The sequence below is a fragment of the Peromyscus eremicus genome, chromosome 14 (genome assembly GCF_949786415.1).
Source record: "Peromyscus eremicus chromosome 14, PerEre_H2_v1, whole genome shotgun sequence".
NCBI classification, from domain to species: Eukaryota; Metazoa; Chordata; class Mammalia; order Rodentia; family Cricetidae; genus Peromyscus; species Peromyscus eremicus.
The window spans coordinates 53,604,451-53,628,356 of record NC_081430.1 but is presented as its reverse complement, the minus strand read 5'-3'; the positions used below and the strand labels follow the sequence as shown (position 1 = coordinate 53,628,356).

Below are 23,906 nucleotides of genomic sequence, written 5' to 3'. Positions count from 1 at the left end.
CAGGCAATTTTAGAGAAAGTTTTTAGAGAAAGTTTTAGAGACATGCTACTGAGGACAATGTGTACTCCTTATCTGTTGGATGGAATATTCTGTAAATACGTGTTAAAACTGGTTGAGCGGTGATAGAGTTTAGCAGTGATGTTTTCTTGGTGAGTTCATGTTTGGAAGACTTCTCTAAACATGAGACTGAAGTATTGAAGTCCCTCACTACTGTTGAACTGTCAGGACCTGTGTGACTTTTTATGCCTTTTCATGTTTATTTTTATAAAGATTTACGATTGTTACATCGTCTTGATGAATTGTTCCTGCTATTATATATAGTGTTCCCTTTCATCTCCTCTGACTAGTTTTAGTCTGAAGTCTGCTTTATGAGATATAAGAATCACTGTGTTAGCTGGGTGGTGGTGCACACCTTTAATCCCAGCACTGGGGAGGCAGAGCCAAGCGGATCTCTGAGTTCAAGGCTAGCCTGGTCTACAGCTAGGATACACAAAGAAACTCTGTCTCAAAAAAAGAAAATCCTGAGAAAACAGAACAACAAAAATGAATCACTGTGTCAATTTGTTTTATGGCCTTCCTTCGCTTGCTAGATTAACTTCCACCCTTTGACTCTGCTTTGTTTTGTTTTTAAAATCTTTTCCATTATATTAATTCATCGTGTCTGTGTGTGTGTGTTGGGGGGGGGGCGTGCACACCTGCATGGGGCCACGGTGCATTTGTCGAGGTCAGATGGCTACCTGTGTGAGTCACCCTCTGCTACCATGTGGGTCTCAGGATCAAACTCCAATCACCAGACCTGTCAGCAAGTGCTTTTGACTCACTGAGCCATCCCACCAGCCCCACTCAGATTTGGGGTGCATTTGCTATCTAAGTGAGTTTCTTGGAGACAGCAGATAACTGGATTTTGTTTTTCACCTCAGCCACTTAGTTCCTGTAGTGGGTAGCTGTTCCCGCTTTGACATGGAAGTACTACCCCCAGTGAGGCTCCCTGTAACTGTCACACCTACCTATGACAGGCCCCTGAGGCAGGGCAGAGAAGGGAGCCCTTAAGACCTGAGATCTGGATGTGCTGGCTCTCTTGGTTCCTGGTGTTCCTGGAGGCTGGATGGTAGACCAAGCGGAGTTCTCCAGAGAACCCAGCTGGACTGCACCTCACCTCTCCCGGATCCTGTAACCAACCCATTTACTGGCTGTAAGTTACCCCCCAAAATAAACCTCCTTTTTTTTTTTTTATAGTTTTTTTTGGTTTTTTTTTTTTGAGACAGGGTTTCTCTGTGTAGCTTTGCGCCTTTTCCTGGAACTCACTTGGTAGCCCAGGCTGGCCTCGAACTCACAGAGATCCGCCTGGCTCTGCCTCCCGAGTGCTGGGATTAAAGGCGTGCGCCACCACCGCCCAGCCAATAAACCTCCTTTTTAACTACGTGGAGTTGCCTTAATAAATCCTCCAATAAGTCTGCATCGTTTTTGGGTGAGGTGAGGCCATTTGAACTTAGGGATCCTTTTGTTCGTTTGTTTGTTTTTCGAGACAGGGTTTCTCTGTGTAGCTTTATGCCTTTCCTGGATCTTGCTCTGTAGACCAGGCTGGCCTCGAACTCACAAAGATCCGCCTGCCTCTGCCCCCCGAGTGCTGGGATTAAAGGTGTGCACCACCATTGCCCGGCTGAATTTAGGGATCTTTATTGAGACAGGTTTGGTGCTTCCTTCCACCTTGTGAGTTGACTGATTGGCGGCCACTGGTGTTCCTCTTCCTCCTCCTCCTCCTCTTCCTCCTCTGTCTGTGTGTGCTATATAAACTAATTCTTTCACTGCCATAGAAACTCTAGGAGGTAGGCTCTGCCTCTACCTTCTTTTTACTGGAAAGGTGAAAAACAAAGATGAACCCAAGTGGGGACACATACCTGTAGAGAATGAAGCAGGATTTGAACTCGTGGCAGCAAAATTTGAGAGACCAATAGAAGCTATTTCCAGTTTCTGTCACACAACTTTTGTGGAGGGAGCCTCCAAGAGCCAAGGAGAAGAAAAACAGGAAACAGCCCCGGTCTGGTCTGTGTCCTTGAGTGTACGTGCAACTTTATTACATCTCTTGCAACCCTAGTTCCTTCCCCTCCCATGGCAGCCCTTTTTTGTTCAGCTTCACTAAGATATTAAAGCACCCAGTCAGAATGTAAATCGGCCCATGTGGGAGACAAAGAAGCCAAGAATATATAAAGGGCTCTGTTCCCATGATACCAGTCACTCTGCCTTTGAAGAAAAAACCCCAGGGATGGTGCTAGTACATAGTACACAGTACACCACGTCCCTGTAAAAGAGCCTCAGGTCCCATTTCCCTGTTCAGGAAGCCTGCAATTCTCTATGAGGAGTTCTTAGAAAATAAGAGAAAGGCGCAGTGCAAACACCCGCAGAGAAAATGAGCAGCGTGAGGAAAAGAAAATCCTTCAATTCCTAACGAGCACGGGCAGATCTGTCAGATCCCTGTCAGAGAAATGGATAAGGTCAGACTGGTCATCAGCAGGGACCCAAGTATCAAACACCCAGGAGGATGTGTGAACCAGCTTAGCCTTTTCGGTGGTTTGCATGAGCTGTCCCCATCCTCTTGGGTGTTTGATCTTGGGTCCCAGCTGATGGTGAGGTTAGGGAGGTTTGGGAGGTAGGGCCTTATTGGAGGAAGTAAAGACTTACTTCACTTGAATTTGCTCTCTCAGCTTCCTGCTTGTGGTTTGGAACGTGAGCCCTCAGCTCTCAGCTTCCAGCTCCTGCTGCTAGGTCAGCCACATGATAGATAGCATGCTGTCTCCACCATTATGGACCCTAACTATGCTGGCTGATTTTATGCCAACTTGACATGAACTAAAGTCATTTTGGAACAGAGAACCTCAATTGAGAGAATGCTCCTAGAAGATTGAATTGTGGTACGTTTTCTTGATTGATGACTGATGTGGGGAGGGCCCAGCACACTGTGGGTAGTTCCACCTCAGGCAGGTAGTCCTGGGTGCTGTAAGAAAGCAGGCTGAGCAAGCCATAGGAGTAAGCCAGTGAGCAGTACTCCTCCATGACCTCTGCATCAGTTCCTGCTTCCAGGTGCCTGTCTTGAGTTCCTTTGATGATGGACTGTGATGTGGAACTGTAAGCCTGAAATAAACCCTTTGCTCCCAAAGTCATGGTGTTTTATCACAGCAATAGAACCCCAACCAAGAACAGTAGCCCTCTGGAACCATAAGCCTAAATAAACCCTTCCTTCTTCTTCTTCTTCTTCTTCTTCTTCTTCTTCTTCTTCTTCTTCTTCTTCTTCTTCTTTTTCTTCTTCTTCTTCTTTTTTTTTTTTCTTTTCTTTTTTTTTTTTTTTGGTTTTTCGAGACAGGGTTTCTCTGTGTAGCTTTGCGCCTCTCCTGGAACTCACTTGGTAGCCCAGGCTGGCCTCGAACTCACAGAGATCCGCCTGGCTCTGCCTCCCAAGTGCTGGGATTAAAGGCGTGAGCCACCACCGCCCGGCCTCTTTTTTGTTTTTTTTTTTGTTTTTTTTTGGTTTTTTTGAGACAGGGTTTCTCTGTGTAGCTTTGCGCCTTTCCTGGAACTCGCTTTGGAGACCAGGCTGACCTCGAACTCACAGAGATCCACCTGGCTCTGCCTCCCGAGTGCTGGGATTAAAGGCGTGCGCCACCACCGCCCTTCTTCTTCTTCTTCTTCTTTTTCCCGAGGGTTTCTCTGTATAGCTTTGGAGCCTGTCCTGGAACTCACTCTGTAGCTCAGGCTGGCCTTGAACTCAAAGAGATTTGCCTGCCTCTGCCTCCCAAGTGCTAGGATTAAAGGTGTGCGCCAACCCCCCCAGTCCCCCTCCCATGGTGTTTCATCACAGTAACAGAAAAGTAACTAATTCAGCCTTGCAAAGAGATAGTTTAGAAATAGGTATGAAAACTTCAACCCTGTCTAGTCTGACTCAGCAACTTTAGGCTGTGGAGACTAATCAGTCCTTCAAAGTTACAAAGCACAGGCAGGGTAATAAAGGAACCAGGGTACTTTCATACCCAGCGTTACAGAGACATTGCATTCTACATTGTAGAAAGGGATTTTCACATGTTTTATTAATAGCTGTTACTGTTCTATTGCTATAAAGAGACACCATGACCAAGGCAAAGTTTATAAAAGAAAGCATTTAATTGAGGGTGTTATGACTAAAGAAGCTCCATTTGATGCTAGGCATCCATCTTGGTACCCATCAGCAGTTTGTTTCTGACTCCAGTCCCTGGAAGATAAGTTCACCAGAACCCTGACTCAGTGCATAGATATTCAAAGGTCTTTGTGTGGTTTTCCCCCTTTAAAAGTTCTTCCCCATGCTTCTCCTGCATGGCAATCTCTCAAATTTGGTTCAAAAATTGTTCATCATGCTAGCAATCAATAAATTGATAGCAGGATGATAGCTAACCAATAAATCTTTTAATTATATCTTTTCCCAGGGGTCACAAATTCCATAACAGGGGCTGGCTTACAGTTCCAAAGGGTTAGTCCATTATCATCATGGTGGGAAGCAGACAGGCATGGCACTGGAGCAGTAGCTGAGAGCTTTACATCCTGATCCACAGAGAAAGAGAGAGAAACTAGGTCTGGCATGAGCTTCTGAAACCTCAAAGTCTACCCTCAAGGACACACCCAATCCAACAAGAACACACCTCCTAATTCTCACCAAACAGTTCATCAACTGGGGGCTAGGCAGGCAAATCACCACAAGAGTGTACATACTATTTTTTTTGTTTGTTTGTTTTTCGAGACAGGGTTTCTCTGTGTAGCTTTGTGCCTTTCCTGGATCTTGCTCTGTAGACCAGGCTGGCCTCAAACTCACAAAGATCCGCCTGGCTCTGCCTCCCGAGTGCTGGGATTAAAGGCGTGCGCCACCACCGCCCGACTAAGAATGTACATACTATTTTTTTTTTTTTTTTTTTTGGTTTTTAGAGACAGGGTTTCTCTGTGTAGCTTTGCGCCTTTCCTGGGACTCACTTGGTAGTCCAGGCTGGCCTTGAACTCACAGAGATCCGCCTGGCTCTGCCTCCCGAGTGCTTGGATTAAAGGCATGCACCACCACCGCCCGGCAAATGTACATACTATTAATGATGTGTTTGTTCTGAGTTAGCCATCTCCTGCCCCCAACCCTGATGGTTCTGTAGGTGCACAAGGTTGACATCAGCAGCCACTAACTAGACTCAGTATTTCAAGAAGTTTGAGCCAAAACATCCATAGAATGACTGCAGAACACAAGGGGTGACCATGAGAGAGGCACAGACCTCAGATTGTGGCTGGTCATCTGACCAGATGGGCATAATTGAGCTCTAAAGGGACAGAATGCTTCTTCTCCTCAACTCTATATAATTTGCTGGCTGGTAATGACATGTAAGGCAGTTCCATCCCCACCCCTCTCATCCTGTCTCTCTCTTTACCCTGGGAGCTATTTCTCATGGGTTCTCTGCTGGTAGCCATGTCACAGGAAGAACAAGTGGCAATTGAAGTTCTAGGTGTCAGCCTGTGGTGATATTTATTTGCTTTAACAAATAAATCTTGCTGGAAGATTAAAGTGCAGAGCTAGCTACTAGAGGCTAGGCAGTGGTGGCACACACCTTTAATCCCAGCACTTGGGAGGAGGAAACAGGAAGTGATATGGCTGGGCAGAGAGAGGAAGTGATAAGGCAGGGTGGAGACAAGAACTTAGCCCTTTCAGTCTAAGGATTCCTAGAGGTAAAAAGTCTTTCCAGTTGCTGACTGCTCTGCTTCTCTGATCTTTCAGCTTTCACCCTGATATCTGACTCTGAGTTTTTATTATTAAGACCAATTAGGATTTGTGCTATATCAGCCCACCAGAAGAACTCTCTGATGGGTAAAACCTCTTTAAGCATGGCCATGAGGCTACAAACTCCAGAATGTCTTCTGCTTCTGTTGTGCTTTTACATGTTTACTGCTATAATCATTCCCTGGTATCTGGCATGGCTATGGAGAGACGCCCCACTTCCTGTAATGTAGTGTGTTTATCTCATGAATACATCCCGATCTACTGGGCATTTATATCTATGGATTGTCAGGAAGATGATTCCCCCTTAAGCTGTATTGTCTAATTGATACAGAGTTTTTGATGAATGAAACTTAAATACAAGGATATGTTTCATAGTTAAGGCCTATGAGTTCCATTAGGAGCTGCTTTAGATCACAACTCAGATTTATGATTTAGGAAAACATTTGAGTCCAGGAGCCAGGCTGGCTCAAAATTCTTTAATTTTATTGCTGAGAAATGCAGTCACAGGTCTCAACTTCAGGTTAGACCATATAGATGCTTTGCTAATGGTTTTTAAGATAAACAATCCCAAAAAAGCAATCTATAGTTCACAAGGACATAGCTGAGCTGTCTGACTAGGTCATAAATACAAAACATCCCAATTATTGCTAGCTGGCAAATGATTAATTCCTTGCACCCATTCCTGACCTCAATTTTGTGAAAATAAATTCTGACTAGTCAGGGCTCCAGAAAATAATTTGACTCTGCAGCCCCAAATTAAGGGCTACAGGTTTCTTTTGATAGTCAGGAGTTATACACAGAGCTGAAAGTACATTTTAAGATTTGGAACATCATGGTGTCATGGTATATTGGAAAGTGCCCCCTGAGCTGATGCTAAAAGATTTACAGTAACTCCGGAATGTTGACCCGAGCCTGAACTAGAGAATCTGCAACGTTCCTAGTGTCTCCATATCCTGAGACTTGAGCTAGCACTCTTCTAGCCTCTGAGATAGGAGGGGGTGCCCGGATTCCTGACTACAGGGTGTTAGTTCAAAAATGTTGACAGAGTCGTGATTCGGTTTAAATTGCCTTTCTCCTGCCTGGGAGATTGCAGGTCAAAAGGCTGAAGCAACTAATACACTCAGATTGGTTGCAAGTACACAATTTTCTCATTCTCTGGGGCTCGTCGGCAGTTTAGGTTTGTGATTCTCTTAAAATTCCCTACAAGATTGCCTCTCAAGGTAGATAGAAATGCAAATGATTCTTTCTTTATAACCACAATTTGCAGCCTCTCAACAAGAGTTGGCTGAGAAAATATGCTCCTTGCTTGCTCATGACCAGTTACTTAGATATATGGCATATATGTTGTTGGGATGAGTCTGTTTTCAATCATGTCTTTACCTATAATCACTCACTTAAGAAATGAAATGTAACCTCTCTATGACTCTTGTATTGCCTGAAAGATTTTGTTGGGGTATATAAGCAGTGGGGAAGAGAGAATAAAGAGACCATCAAGAGAGTGCGTGAGAGTCTCATTCCCTAACCTCCCAGATAGAAAAATCTCAGTCACACCAATGCTGTGGATTTCCCTTCGAGCCCTGTGCTGCCTTGGAGGCTGCCCCCACCCCCACCTCCAAGGCAACGATAGTTCTCAGATTGAACCCAGGTCCCAGGGCACCAGGTTTATGCAGTACATGTTTCCCCTTTTAAAAATGTTAACTTGATGGCTCACAGCTCTCATTAACTCTAGTCCCAGGGGACTCGACATCCTCTTCTGGCTTCTGCAGGCACTGCATGATGTGGTGCACAGACATACTGGCAGGCACATAAAAACACAATAAACAGATTAAATTCCTCTCTGTGTCACTGGCCTCCGTGGTGACACACAGGTGTCCTGGTCACCAAAGGTGTATTCCTCCATTGGTGAACAAAGAGCTTGCCTTCCTCCCTACTTCCTTCTTCAGTATTCATTGAGTGTCTGACATATGTCAGACTCTGTTCAAAACAATATGAGTACAGCAGAGAACAACAAACACATGCCCATGCTCACACAGCTTAAGTTTTCTGTGCCAGGAAAAGGCAAGAAGAGATAAGTCCGTGAAATCTACAGTACATCAGTCATAATAAATGTAAAGGTGAAAGAAGTATAAATGGGGTTATAATGTGCTAGGGAAAGAAGCCAGAGTTAGTATTTCACATATGGCAGCAAGGGAGTGTTAGCAAAGACTTTAGACAAATAAGGAAGATATAGGAAGACTACATTATTTGAAATGGGAATATTAGAAGCAGCCAGGTCATATTGGACCTTGTGAGCCACAGTGACTAGTGCTGATTTTTTTATCCAATGATGTTGGGCAGCCCATAAGGAGTATCAACAGAGACTGGTTATGCTGGCAGTGCATTTTGGAAGCATCCTCTGGATGAAGTGCGTGTTACAGAATATTCATTTGCACTGTGTGAAAATGTGCCACTGTGATTGGTTTAATAAAGAGTTGAATGGCTAATATCTAGGTAAGAAGAGGTTATATGGGACTTCTGGGGACAGAGAGGTCTTGGGGAAGAAGAAAGGCAGAATTCCCAGCCAGATGCAGAAAAAGCAGGACATGCAGGAGGAGATGTAAAAACCATGAATCATGTGACAGCACATAGAGTAATAGAAATGGATTAATTTCAGTTATAAGAGGTACTTAGAAACAAGCCTAAGCTAAGGCCGAGCTTTCATAATTAATAAGAAGCCTCTGTGTCATTATTTGGGAACTGGGTGTATAGAGAAAGCTTACTACATATGGCATTTAATGTAGGGGCTCAAATATCCAAACATAGGGCTGGAGAAAGCTAAGAAAAGTTCTGAAGAAGGAGCCAGATGTGGCTTTCTAGTCCTGCAGTCTCTGAGGCAGGTTGGTGCTCAGCTATAGATGCACAGTTACCCGCTACTGCCTCTGGGCTGGAGCCAGCCACCTACACCATGCACCAGTGCCATGCGTTAAGCTGAGCCACATGGCAGCTGACACAGTTTAAGATTTGTCTCACATGGTCAGAAAATGCTGCAGGTGCTCAGTAAAGACAGATCCAGATAGGAAAAAACCTCTGAACAGTTTAGAGTGTGTTTTTTAAATGTGCGTAGGCACCTAAGTCAGAAGCTCATTTTTTAGTAAAAGGGGACCTGTAGGGCCCTGGCCCCCGTTTTGGGTAACTGTTGCCTTGCTTGCTGACCTTGACCTTGATATCCTCTCTATGCTAATTCCCTGCTGGGTTCCATCCTCCTGAATGCTTAAGGGAAGATCCTTGTCTGTGTATCCTGCATAATGGGCGTTAACAGCTTAGATGCAAGATTGTAAAAAATCGGTATCGAACTTCTGCCCTCTGGGGTTCTCCCATTGTGCTGTAAGCCTGTATTTAAGACCTCCTTCCTCCTTCAATAAATGGCATTCTGCATTAAATAAATAAAATAATAATAATAATAAATGTGCATAGGCTTAAAAAAGTAAATAGATATAGACAGTCATAGAAAAAATAGTTTACAAATAATAAGATAAAGTCTTTAAAGAGAGAATAAAATAATATAAAAAGGATAAGCCACATAAAAATGGAAAATACACAGAGAGTCTGGATCCTATATGGTGTCTTGTTGACTTTGAATTTTTGGATTGCTGATGAGTGAACGACAGCTGCTGAGAGACATGGGATTATAAGAGGGACTGCTGAATTAAAGCAGCCTATATACTTTAGGAATGCCTTAACTTTAAAATGGAATTCCAAAAATGTATTGCATTGGAGAAGAGTTTATGCTTTTGATTCCACAGGAAATGAAAGGCTGTGGATTTGTTCAAGGTTAAAGAGACTCAGGTTTGATTGGGGGAGATCTCATGAAAATCTTGACTACAGATATAAAAAAAAATAAACCTAGGAAAATTACAAGACAGGCAATGAATATTTTACCTGCTCAAACATAAAACAAAAAAAAAAAGTCCTCTTTGGCTGGCTTGTGTACAATAGACAGTCCCTACTTGTATTAATGCAGATATGTATGTTACTCTTGAAAGTTTGTGTGTTTTCAGAGCAAGAGGACCAGATGTTGTGGAATATTAGTTAAAGATGTGCTACATTCTTTTATCCTGTGGAATATTTGTTTAATGATGCAAAGATGTGTTGCATTCTTTTATGTTGCATTTGTTTAACTCTGTAAAGCTGTGTTACTTTGCCTGTCTAGCCTGATTGTTCTAATAAATGTCTCAATGGCCAATAGCTGGACAGGAAAGAAAATAGGTGGGCCTGGTAGACAGAGAGAATAAATAAGAGAAGAGAGAAGAGGGACAGCAAGAAAAGGAGAAGGAGAGGAGGATGCTAGTGGCCAGCCACCCAGACACAGAGTAAGAAGGAAAGAAATGTATATAGAATAGAGAAAGGTAAAAGCCCAGAGGCAAAAGGTAGATGGGATAATTTAAGAAAAGCTGGCTAGAAACAAGCAAAGCTAAGGCGAGGCATTTACAAGTAAGAGTAAATCTCTGTGTATTCATTTGGGAGCTGGGTGGTGGGCCTCTCAAAGAGCAAAGAGTAAAAAACAAAAACAAAAAACTACAACCAGACACTAATGAAAACATGTGGCCCAGGTGATCCAGCCTCTCAGAGTGCCTCTGTTGCAGTTTCCTCAGAGTTCTACATGCAGAGCAGCTTCAGCACTGCTGGCTGAGATGGTCCAGCCTCACAGACTATTGTAGCCAGGACAGCAGATAAGCCTTGCACTTTCCTATTACACAGAGACTGGATAACAAATGTCACAGCTAGCTCTCCCAGGACTTGACCATTATCCTAATTTTATCAGGGACCCCCCATAGATGCCATCACCCCAATACAACAAGAAGCAGTCTAGAGAACATGATGCCCACATTCCCAAGAGGTGGGCTGGGTGGTTTTCGGTCATTTGGTGGGTTTTAGATGTTTGTCATTTGTAGTGGGTAGCCATTCCAGCTTTGGTCTGGAAGTTCCAACCCCCACTGAGGCTTTGGTAACTATCACGCCTACAAGGGAGGGCCCTGAAGACCCAAGATCAGGATGCGCTGAGTGCTCTTGCTGCTGGGAACCCAGACACTAGAGGTGGGCCCACAGAGCTCTCCAGAGAACACCGCGGGACTACACTGCGTCTTTCCCAGAACCCTCAACCTACCTATCCCTTCATTTGTAAGTTACGCCATTAAATAAATCTCCTTTTTACTATGTGGAGTGGCCTTAATAATTTCACCAATAGTCATTGTTTTGAGAGGTTGGTTACAATTTGTTATTGGTAATGTCAGAAAAAAAAAACTAAACAAAAGATTTAAGGCTCTCTTTCTGAAGGGAAAATGGGGGATGTAGTATAGAAATGATGGGATAAAAGGGTGGATTGCTGAGTCTACTTTTGAACAACCATTAGTCTCAAATATTTTACATTGGTATGGGTTTTTATATATTGATACAAATTTAAGATCATTTTTGTTAGACTGTATATATGTTTCCATTCTTGCTTAAGATATTATACCTATACAGCTCATTTGAAAATGTAATATAAAGTTTTAGTCCTTGAAAGCTATTTAGGATAATAATGGATGGAATACAGGTTAATAGGTAGTCATATATAACAATGAAACTCATAGTCATGTTAGGTATGTTTTCAAAGCCATACAGAGATGTATTTTAGATAGATAGATGATCTTCAAACACTTCAAAGACCTACAGAATGCAGCATTTAAAATGTTATAATAGGGAGGAGGAGAGATGAGTCAGTGGTAAAAGCACTGGCTGTTCTTATAGAGGACCCAGGTTCAATTCCTACCACCCACATGGCAGCTCACAACTAACTGTCTATTAACTCCAGTTCCAGGGGATCCAGACATTCATGCAGGCAAAATACTCATACTTATAAAATAATAAAATAAAAAAATCATAAAAAAAGAAAAAATGTTATAATAACATAAGGCTTTCATGACAGTGAGACATGTCTGCTCTTGACAGCACCAATCTACTTCAAAAAAAGGGGTGATGGGCATTGAAGAGCCTCCATATAGTTTGCTTTCTTTGTAGAAAGCTAGTCATGTGGGCAAGAAACTGCCCTTACCTCAACTGCTGACAATATGCTGTCTAAATTGGACAACAGGACATGAAAGAAAGTGACTGCCGAACTTTGTCAAGAGACAAGGGAGGACAGTCCTTCAAAATTCCTGCTTCACAGAAAAGTCTGTTGCTGTGGGGTGTCCTGTTATGTTATGAATAAATAAAACCCTGATTGGCCAGTAGCAGGAAGTATAGGATAGGTGGGACAAACAGAGAGGAGAGGCTGGGAGATGGAAGTCTGGAGGGGACGCCAGCCTGCCGTCCAGGTAGCAGCATGTAAAGGCAGCAGGAAAAGCCACAGAACACGAGGCAACATATAGATTAACAAAAATGGGCTGAGTATAAGAGTAAGAGCTAGACAATTATAGGCCTGAGCTAATGGCCGAACAGTTTAAATAATAGAAGTGTCTGTATGTTTATTTTATAAGTGGGCTAAGGGACTGCCAGAGCTTGGTGGGACCCGGAAAAAAAAACTCTAGCTACAGTCTGTCAGATGTTCTAGGTGTGTAGGTTGAGGATGGATACCCAAACATTACAAAGAAACCTGGGGTGACTATCCAGGCAGCCAGATGTCCCTGTCATTTCTCATAGTTTTAGAAGTTGTTTGCTCTGCACTTTCTGTTTACTCAGGTAATATTTATCCTTCTGAGGTCTTTGATGGGGTTGAAGACTAGATAGCTATGGTTACAGTTTCCTTTAGTCATGATAGAAAGTAAGTTAGCCGGGTGGTGGTGGCGTGTGACTTTAATCCTAGCACTCGGGAGGCAGAGGCAGGCAGATCTCTGTGAGTTCGAGGCTAGCCTGGACTACAGAGTGAGTTCCAGAAAAGGCGCAAAGCTACACAGAGAAACCCTGTCTTGAAAAACAAAAAAACAAAAAAACAAAAAAAAAAAAGAAAGTAAGTTAGGTACAAAACTTTGGACTCATCAAAAGAGGATAGATAATGGAGTATTTTCTCTGAATTCACCAAATACAAATGGACTGGACATTGTGAATGTAATTCTTATCTGATAATTGTTCCTATTGTTTATAGTTTATTATGTTAGAGTGAAAACCTTTCCTTTTTATTTAGATAAAAAAGGGGAAATGTTGCGGACCATTCCTTTACACTGTGTGAAAATGTGTCACTGTGATTGGTTTAATAAAGAGCTGAATGACCAATAGTTAGGCAGGAAGAGGTTAGGTGGGACTTCTGGAGACAGAGAAGTCTTGGGGAAGAAGAATGTGGAGTCGCCAGCCAGACACAGAAGAAGCAGGACATGCAGGAAGAGAGGTAAAAACTACAAGCCATGTTACAGCACGTAGATTAATAGAAATGGGTTAATTTAAGTTATGAGCTAGTTAGAAACAAGCCTAAGCTAAGGCCGAGCTTTTATAATTAATAAGAAGCCTCTGTGTCCTTATTTGTGGGCTGATGGTACAGAGAAAGCATGCTACATGTGTGGAAATAGACTGGAGACAACAAGGGTTGACCTTGGAAATCTAGCAAAAAGCACTGACTGGAGCCAGACATGATGGCTCACAACTGTAATGCTAAGCAATTGGAAGAGTGAGGCAGGAGGATTGCCATGAATTTGAGGCCAGCCTGGACCACAGAGTGAGATGTATCCAAACAAACAGAAACTGATCCTGACCAGAAGTGAAGAGACAGATTTGAGTGCTAAGTTCGGAAACAGAATCATTCAACTTAGTGTTTTGAGGAATCAGTAGAGTGAGGCTGCCTGCCTAGGCTAGACCAATAGATAGGTAATGGAGAGCCAATCACAAGGTTGCTAACAACACAATGTTATGCATTCATATGTAGTAATACATATAATGCTTGTAATCATTTTATTTATTATTTTATGTGTATGAGTGTTTGCCTGCATGTATGTGCACGACATGCATGCAGTACCCACAGAGGCCAGAAGAGAGCATCAGATCCCCTGGGACTGGATTACAGACAGTTATGAGCTGATATGTGGGTGCTGGAACTGAAACCCGGATGCTCTGGAAGAGCAGCTGGTGCCCTTACCCACTGAGCCATCTGCAGCCCATATTATGACTTCCGATGGCAATGGCTCCTTATTGGTACCATGTAAAACACCATGGATGCCTTCTTTAAATAGCACACACGACAAAAAATAAAGCCATCTAGAGCCTCTGCTGCCTAAGCGTCTTTGCCTCCCCAGCCCTAATCTCCCGTATTCTCACACTCACCCACTCCTCCCAGCGGGCTATCCTCTCTGCCATCTCTACGGCTTCTTTGTGTTCACGCTCTGCTGTCTCAGCAGCCTCCTTGGCCAAGCGTTCCTCCGCAGCCTTTTTCTCTACTTCCGCCTTTTCTTCGTCTGTTAAGCCATAATTCCGAGGCTCCCCGATCTCTTTGATGAGCTGTTTGATAGCAAGTCTGTTCTGGGCATCTTCGAGTTTTCCTACATCTTTAAATGCCAGAAGAGGGGAGATCTACACACAGAGTCCAGATATGTCTGTCATTAGAAAAGACATTCTACACGTGTGTGTGAGAAATGGTCACATCAAAGCCTCATTTTCCAGTTGGCAGTAAGGTTCAGAGTTTCATTTCTCAGGGGCAATTACAATGGAGTCTCAGAGTCAGGGGTGGGAGGATTTGGCCTTGGCTCTTACAGTTCTTTTTCAATTTGCAACAAGGTCTCACTAACGGCCTTAAATAGACTGGAATTCACTATGTAGACAGTTACCAGGCCTCTGCTCTGCATGCAGGGATTGCAAGCAAATGACCCTTATGCCCTTTCTAAGTTCTAGAAGCATCATCGATCTGAGCAGATGGATGAGGGAATGGGCTATACTATAGTCTGAATTTGTTTTCATTTTTGTCTGTGTACATGGTATGTGTGTATGTATGCATGGTATGTGTGTATGTATGCATGGTATGTGTGTATGTATGCGATTTCCATGTGTGGCAGTACACATATGTTGTAGGTGCACAAATACATGTATGCACACGCAGGTGGATGCCTGAGGTTGACCTCAGGAGTCTTCCTTAATTGCTCTCCACCTTACTGATCAAGCAAGGCATGGTCTCTTGATTTAACCCAGAGCCCACTGATAAGGTCTAGTTTAGCTAGCCTTCTTGCTTAGGTAACCTCCCTTCCACAGCTGGAATTACAGGTGGGTCACCTAACTAAGCACAAATGTCCACATGTGGAGGTAACAAGCCCTTAGCTTTCACATGTGAAATGTGCCTGATGTGCCAAAAGACATGTAAATGGAGGCAAACCCCAATCACTACCCAGAGTGGAAAACAGGAAGACGGGATGGGTAGACTATCTCCTCAAACTGTGAGGCAAAACAAATCCTTCCTTTCTCACTCCTCAACCCCAGAAGACATGTCAAGATCCAGAAAGCTAGGGGGAACTCAGGGGGTTCACAAGGTCAAGGGGCACCAGACTGCCATGAACTCTAGGATCTGGAGCTACACGTGAGGAAGAAGAGGAAGCTAAGGTGTGTTGCTTCCTATGTGCTGCCTGGGTGCTACGTTCTGAGGGGTAGTTCTGGGGTGAGTTGACCAAACTTTAAGGCCAGGAGAAGTCTATGTTGAGTACCAGTGCTCAGCAATGAAACAGGGCCAGAACCCTGCCCAAGGAACCCAGCGGAATGCTCAAATCAGCCAGAAGTGAACGCACACTTCTTTGTAGGAATAGACCAGTTTGATATTCAATCCTGTAACCGACTCATCTATTTCTGTATAATAATAACATCCCAACACCCTACCCCCGGGTAAAATGGCTGTCCTGGAGGAATCCTGTGGCTTCCTGAGCTGTCAGTCACATTTTATATCCGGGGGTCCTCCCTCAGCCCTACAGGTCCATCCCAGGCCCTTGTGCATCAGGGTTTGCTGGGATCTTGGAGGTCACTTCATACCAATGTGTATTGGGTGGATTTCAATTTCATCGAAGTAGTTGAAGACCGTCTCATCATCGGTGTTGATGTCCCGGTAGTTGCTCAGAGACCGGAGGAATCGGTCCTGGCTGTAGTGAGTTCCCGCCACGATGCTCTCTGGGAGGTTCATGACCCGCTCCTTCAGAAAGTCGTCAGAGGCATCCAGACCACACACAAACTCTGGGGAGAGGGAGAAGGTCTGGGATCAGCAAGGCACAGTACGGATGGATGGCCACGGCTAACCAACATGTCTGGTCAGCAGCTGAGACCTCACGTGGCTGCAAAAGGCCTGATGGGTTGGTTTTCTTTCCTGGAGGAAAAATGCATACAGACCTCCCAATTCCAGAGACTAGAAACCCCGTTGGGAGTTTGCAGCATCTATCTTCTTTTCTCTCCCTCCCTCCGGCCTCTCTTCCTATAAAAGCAGCAGATACTGTTAAGAAGAAAATCTACTAACCCCGTGACAGTCACATCTCTAGGCTTTCGCCCCTGGATCTGGCATGCTGTGGTAATGACTTCCCCACAGGATAAAGGAGGTGAAGTAAGGTTTTCGATGTTGTTGTTCTAGACTTTTGTTTTTCTTTTTTGTTGTTTTCAAGATTTATTTTTGATTTTTAGTTATGTGTGTACGAGTGTGTATGTATGCCATGTGTGTGTGGTAATCAAAGAGACCAGATCACTGGATCCGCTACAGCCAGAGTGGGCAACCCAAAGTGGGTGCTAGGAACCGAACTAGGGTCCTCTGAAAGAGCAGCAAGAGTTCTGCCGCTGTGATATACACCGTGGCCAAGGCAACTTCCAGAAGGAAGGGTTTATTTGGGCTTGTGGTTCCAGAGGGGTAAGAGCCATCACTGCCATGGGCAAGTGGCGAGCATGGCCACTGAAGCGGCCAGCCGAGAGCTCCCGTTCTGAACTGCAAGCAGGAAGCAGAGAGAGAACAAACTGGGAAGACACGAGTCTTTAAAAATCTTTATTATTATTATTATTATTATTATTATTATTATTATTATTATTATCATCACTATTATAATTACTGATGGGTAAATGGTGCTGGCGGAAAAGTCACGGGCCACGGCCACAACTACCAGAGTTATAGAGAGCTTTATTAGAAAGCAGAGGGGATAGGAGGGAGGAACCAGGCCTGGTGGGGGAGGGAAGCGGGGAGCAGAGCAGAGAGAGAGCAGAGAGGAAACAGAACAGAAAAGGTGGGGGTCCGTGTCCTGCTTTTAAGGTGGGGATTGCATGACCACGCAGTGGGTATGAGGTCGCCTCGCCCCGATGATGGAAGATGCCAGAACCGGGAAGAGTGAGGGCAGGATCCTAACAATTATTATTATTATTATCTCCTATTTTACATCCCAACTACAATTTCCCCTACCGTCCCTCCTGCCAGGCTCTCTCCCCCATCTCCCCCTCCCCCAGACTTTTCAAGCCAAACTCCAGCCCCATACTACCTCTAAACAAGCCACACCTCCCCAAATTGTGCCATCAACTCGGGACCAAGTGTTCAAATGCATGAGTCTATGTGGGGCGTTCTCATTCAGACTGCCACCATCCTTAACTGCTGAGCCACCCCTCCAGTGAGGTTTTATCATGCTCAGTGCTTGACACATTTTAAACTGAATTTTATCCAGTTGTCTTGGTGATAGCATAGGCTCTACACGGAATTTGCAAAATGAACTCCTTAGAAGCGTTTCCCAATCCTAAACCAGGCAGCCCTGGTGGGTTTTGGTTTTTTGTTTGTTTGTTTGTTTTATTTTTTTAGAAGCAATTAACTTCATTCATTCTTTTTTTCTTTAATTTTTATTTTATGTACACTGTTTTTGCTGCATGTATCCCAGATCTTGGAATTAGAGACATCTGTGAGCTGCCACATGGGTGCTGGGAACTGAACCTGGGTCCTCTATTAGAGCCTGTCAGTACTCTTAACCACTGAGCCATCTCTCCAGCTCCATTCTTTCTTTTTCTTAAGTGTATGTCTACATGAAGGAGATATTTGAGAAAACCCATCTTTCAGGCATTTCATGTTTCTGCCACTCGTTTGAGAGCCCACAATACTCATCCCTGAGCAAGAGAGAAGACTCAGCAGTTAGGAATGCTTATTGGGCCTGGTGTGGTGGTGCACACCTTTAATCCCAGTGCTTGGGAGGCAGAGGTAGGTGGATCTCTGTGAGTTCAAGGCTAGCCTTGGGCTACCTTTTAAGTTCCATGACAACCAGGACTACATGTCATAGAGAGACCCTGTCTCAAGAAACAAATAAACACAGACACCCCACACAAACATACACACAAAATATAGAGGACTTTTTGCTCTTCCAGAGGACCATGGTTCTAGCTCCAGAGTTTGGATCCCAGCACCAAGACTAGACAGCTCAACACTGCTTCTATCTCCAGCTGCCAGAAATCTACACTGCTGAACTCTGAGGGTCCCCAAATACATGTGCACATACCACCCCACCCACACACATACATAGGCATCACTAAAAAGAAAGTAAATCTTAAAAGAATTAATTCTTGCCAGTTGGTGGTGGTGCATGCCTTTAATTCCAGCACTTGGAAGGCAGAGGCAGGTGGATCTCTGTGAGTTCAAGACCAGCCTGGTCTATAAAGCAAGTCCAGAACCAAGTTCCAGGACAGCCAGGGCTGTTAGACATAGAAACTCTCTCTCAAAAAATAAAACAATAAAAACAAAAGGTTGTATGGTGGCAGTGGCGCACACCTTTAATCCCAGCACTTGAGAGGCAGAGGCAGGCGGATCTCTGTGAGTTTAAGGTTGGCCTGGTCTACAAAGCAAGATCCAGGACTGACTCCAAAGCTACACAGAGAAACCCTGTCTCAAACAAACAAACAAACAAACAAACAAACAAACAGGTTATATGGCATAAAGAGATGGAATAACATTCCCTAACTGTGTGTTTGGAGAGGCTGAAGAGACGGTTCTGTGGGTGAAGTGCCTGCCGACATACACTGAGTTCACAAGGACTTGGGTTCAATCCCCAGCACCCACAGGAAAAGCCCTGGATGGTGCCATCTACCCGGAAGTACTGGGGAGGTGGAGACAGGAGGATCCCTGGGGTCACTGGTCAGACAGCCTAGCTGAATGGGCAAGTGCCAGGTTTGGTGAGAGACCCTGTCTCACAAAACAAGGTGGATAGCACCTGAAAAATGACACCCAAAGTTGACCTCTACTCTCTCGGGTGTGTGTGTGCATGTGTATGCCTGCACATACCCAAACTTCCATGCTTGTTCTCTCTCCCCTGCTTCTCTCTCTCTCTCTCTCTCTCTCTCTCTCTCTCTCTCTCTCTCTCTCTCTCTCTCTCTCTCTCATACACACACACACAGACACACACACTTAAATGTGACCTTTTAGAAGTATTTTCAACTCACCAGGTGTAGTTAATCTATCAAAGGGAAACATTTTGCCTCTGATTTCTTCCTCTTCCTCTTCATCTTCCTCTAGTAAAACAAAAATATGTATAGTTACACTTTTTAACAAATTACTAGGGTCACAGTAAAAGTCCAAATACTGTTTTTTAATTAGAAAAAAACATTTTTTGGCCTTTTGAGACAAGGTTCACTTTGTAGCACAGGCTGGATTTGAGTTCGCAGCAATTCTCCTGCCTCTGCTTCTCATGATGTAGCCCAGGCTAGCCTTAAACTTGCAAACTTCCTGTCTCTTCCCCCCCAGTACTGTGATTACAGGCATATACATGCAGACCTGGCTTCAGATGTCAGATAATGTGTGTATGTTTATATGTGTGTATACATGTGTGCTGCTGTGTGTAAATGTAGGTGGAAGCCTGAGCTATAGGTTAGGAGTCTTCTTCAACCACTCCTTACTTTATTTTGGGGAACAGGGTGTTTCATGGAATGTAGGACTCACTGATTTGGCTAGACTGGCTGGTCATCAGGCTCCAGGGGTCTGTATACCCCCGGTGGTAGGGTTATAGGCACAGGCCAGCACGCCCAGCTGGGTGTTGGGCATTAACCCTAGGTCCTCATGCTTATGTGGCATGGCAGGCACTTTAGGACTGAACTGTCTCCCCAGCTGGCATATTTTAACTAGCAATCATTAATGGAAATCAGCCATAAGCAGAATATTGAGCTTAGAAGTCCTCTCATACCCAAATACCTATTGACAGACAAACCAATAAAAACATGACAATGAAATACTATTCTGACTTAAAAAAGAAGGCTGACGGGGCTGGAGAGATGGCCCAGGGGTTAAGGAGCACTGGCTGATCTTACAGAGGACCTGGGCTCAATTTCCAGCACCCATGTAGCAGCTCACAACTGTCTATAACTCCAGTTCCAGGGGATCTGACATCCTCACACCAATGTGCATAAAACAAAATTAAATACATTATTAAAAAAAAAAAAAAGAAGAAGAAGGCCGACAGCATGGACAAACCTGAGGACACTGTGCTAAGTGAAATATGCCAGTCACAGGAGAACAAGCAGTGTGCAATTCCCCATATAGGAGGGGCCAGAAACACTAAAATAAACAGAATAAACCTGTGGCATTGTAGTTGCCTGAGACTGGGGGTAAAGAGAAAGACAATTTCTAACCAATGGGTGGGAAGTTTAAGTCAAGGAAGACCTAATCCTAGTACCGGGGGAGGTGGAGGCAGGAGGGTGGGAAGTTCAAGATCTTTCTCTGCCACACAGTGAGTTTAAGGCCAGTCTGGGTTACACGAGACCCTGTCACAAAAAAAGAAAAACAGCCGGGCGGTGGTGGCACACATCTTTAATGCCAGCACTCGGAAGGCAGAGACAGGTGAATCTCTGTGGGTTGAAGGCCAGCCTGGTCTACAGAGTGAGTTCCAGGAAAGGCACAAAGCTACACAGAGAAACCCTGTCTTGAATAACCAAAAAAAAAAAAAAAAAAGTAAGCCATTTATCCAAACAGTAAGAATGCAAAATAAATAAATAAAAACAAAGTTAAAAAAAAAAAAAAACAGATTTAGCTTAGCTTCGCGGTGGTGTTGCACGCCTTTAATCCCAGCACTCAGGAGGCAGAGGCAAACGAATATCTGTGTTTGAGGCCAGCCTGGTCTACAAAGCAAGCTCCAGGATAGGCACCAAAACTACACAGAGAAACCCTGTCTCAGAAAACCAAAGGGGGAAAAATAAATCAACACAGATTTAAGAAAACAAGCAAAATACTAAGGTTCCGAGTTTTGAGAGCATAAACACACAGAACCGAGAGAGTACCCACACTTATACACAGAACCAAGAGAGCACCCACACTTACAGTTGAACAGGGAGAGAGCACCCACACTTACGGTTGAACAGGTCTTTTGCTTGATCATAGGTCTTTGGGAAGCCATCCAAAATGTAACCTTGGTTCTTACAAGGCATAGATTTAAGCTTTTCCTTCATAAATCGAATTATATATTGATCTTCTAGCCGACCTGATTTTTAAAAAAATACATACATGTATGTTACTATGACATAGGATTTACACAGGGTAATGCTCTAAACTCACCTGAGAACTGTTGTGTAGGCAAAAATGTTATTGAAGACCCTTTCTTTTGCCCTTGAAAACAAGCCCTGTTGTTTTATTTCTGAGCATGACATGTTTTAGAGCATACTTAAGGTAGCAGTGAACTGGTCTACAAGAAAGAGCAAGTGCAGGCGGTATCTCCCACAGCTGGGAAACCTGTGATACAACTTGTGGGGAAGCTGAGTGAGTGGACCAGCATCAGGTCCTGCCTACTTGAAAGATTTCCTCTGGTTTTACTTTTATTTTTAATATATGTACACGTGTGTGTGTGTGTGTGTGTGTGTGTGTGTGTGTGTGCATGTCAAATGTATGCAGGTGTCCCTTGAGGACAGAAGAAAGTGTTGGGTTCCCTGGAGCTAGAGTTATACAGGTGGTTGTAAGCTGCCCAATGTTCTGGGAGCCTCTTCAAGGGCAGCATGTACTCTAAAATGCTGAGCCATCTCTCCAGCCCTCTCCTTTTTAAAAAAAATTATTATTACTATTATTGTTATTTTACTTATTTAGTGGGTGTGTGTGAGGATACACACACGTCATATGGTGCATGTTGAGGTCAAAGGACAATTTGTGGCAGTCAGTTCTCTCCTACTAGCACATGGGTCCTAGAGGAGGTAGAAATCAGGTTGCCAGGCCCGGCAGCAGGTGCTGTTACCCCGAGACAGCCCACTGGTCATCAGTTCTATTTTTAAGTTACACCTTAATACATAGTAATAAATACTTCTGTTGAGTGAGACAGTATTCAAGTATTTTGCTGGCCGGGCGGTGCTGGCACACTCCTTTAATCCCAGCACTCGGGAGGCAGAGGCAGGTGGATCTCTGTGAGTTCGAGGCCAGCCTGGTCTACAGAGCCAGTTCCAGAACAGCCAAGGCTACATAGAGAAACCCTGTCTTGAAAAACAAAAAGAAAAGAGAGAGAGAGAGAGAGAGAGAGAGAGAGAGAGAGAGAGAGAGAGAGAGAGAGAGAGAGAGAACATACTTACATACTCAGGCTGAGGCTGTAACTCAGTAGTAGGGCATGTGTTCAGTATGGGCAAGGCCCTTGGTTTTACAATACCCTCACCTTACCCCTCCCCAACAAAAGTAGGTGCTCAATAAATATTTGCTAGATCTGAACAGCAAACTCAAGCTGACTTTCAAAGGCTTTTGAAAAGGGCCGCAGCAGAGCTTAAGGGCTCAGCACCTACCTACCTGCCTGGCATAAAGTGAGGAAGACCCTGAGTTTAGCCCCAGAACCCTGAATACTAATGAATAAAATTAGCATGTAAGGGGGAAGGAAGCTGCGGTCAGAATGCGCTCACCCCTACCCCCACACCCTCTTCTCCAGGTCACATTTCTGACCTATGCCCTTTGGCCAGTTCTTTCTTTAGACCCAACCCAGAGTTCCTGGAAACGGCTAGGTAGGAACGATTGAGAGGGAGTCTTTGCTCTACAGTGGGAAATGACAGTGTGCTGCAGCTCCTCCACGGCCAGTTACCATCCACAGCTGTGGTCACGTTCAGGCACAGCCTGTCTTACAAGGGCAGTGTGAGTCTGGCAACCCCCAAAGACATTCCCAGGGCACATACTGCACCTTCAGCTTATTGAGGAGTCTAGGATGTAAAACGAATAGTTTGGGGCCAGTTGTTAGGTCTCAAACCCAGGACAAACTAACTGAGGTGTCTATTTAATATATCTAAGCAGACCTGGCCTCCTGGTTCTCCCAGCATCCCTCACTCCCTACCTGTTACAGGGTCTGGCTGGCATGCCTCACACCCTACCCTGAACTCTCCAGCCCAGGAGCTAGGCTGCTCTTTTCCCAGTTGCCCTCCCCTGTATAATCCAGCCGTTTTGGATTATACTGGTACCTGGTCCTTTCATTCACCCTTTACTCTCCTAGTCTCCTGGCTCTCCCCTCCCCCATCTCCTCACATGGCCAGGCTCACAGTCCTGTTCACTCTGGACTCTCCCAGATGTCTCTGCCTCTGGCTATGCTCTTCCTTTTATCTACAATAAGCCTCCTCCTCCACCATACCTTGGAGCAGTCATGTCCTTCCAATCTAGGCTACACAGTGAGTTCCTTGCCAGCCTGGACTACACACACACACACACACACACACACACACACACACACACATATATATCAAAACTCATGACTCAAAAAATCTAATTAGGAATGAGGCTATAGTCTAAATGATAGCATGTTTATGCAGCATCCACTAGACTCCAGGTTTGATCCCCAGCACCACATACAGGGCATGATGGTGATCCTAGCACTCAAGAGTGAGGGGGCGGAAGGATCAGATTTTGAGGCCATCCTTTACTGCATAGCCAGTTGGAGGCCAGTCTTGTCTACAGGAGACCCTGCCTCATAATGAACCAACAAACAAAATATATAAAAACAAAGAAAACCAAAACACTCTCCTTTCTTCTACTTTTCAGCGTCACACAGGTCACTAGGTAGTAAAGATTCAGAAAATCTTGTCCTTCAGAGACTTAAATGAACAAAAGACGATAAAGGTTTAGCATAACCAAATTCCTCCTAATGATCAACACAACTTTCCTGGAAGGTTTGTAGTGGTACAAAGAAATAAGTAAAGAAATAAACCCAAACTTCAAAAAATCAAAGGACTTACTAACATTTGAACATGAACTTTATTTAAGCAGTTGGTTTTCATTTTCTAGAGA

At 44.2% G+C, this 23,906-nt stretch overlaps 1 protein-coding gene across 1 annotated transcript in view; it reads right to left on the bottom strand.

Moving 5' to 3' along the window:
- The window catches only part of Ak7 (adenylate kinase 7), a 65,621-nt gene that overhangs the window by 5,859 nt on the left and 35,856 nt on the right, over positions 1–23,906 (bottom strand). The window contains exons 11-14 of the mRNA XM_059279172.1: positions 21,025–21,153; positions 19,127–19,195; positions 15,722–15,919; positions 14,039–14,259 (exon numbers count right to left, since the gene is read on the bottom strand). Coding sequence (XP_059135155.1) covers positions 14,039–14,259; positions 15,722–15,919; positions 19,127–19,195; positions 21,025–21,153 — 617 coding nt within the window. The remainder of the gene's footprint in view (positions 1–14,038; positions 14,260–15,721; positions 15,920–19,126; positions 19,196–21,024; positions 21,154–23,906) is intronic.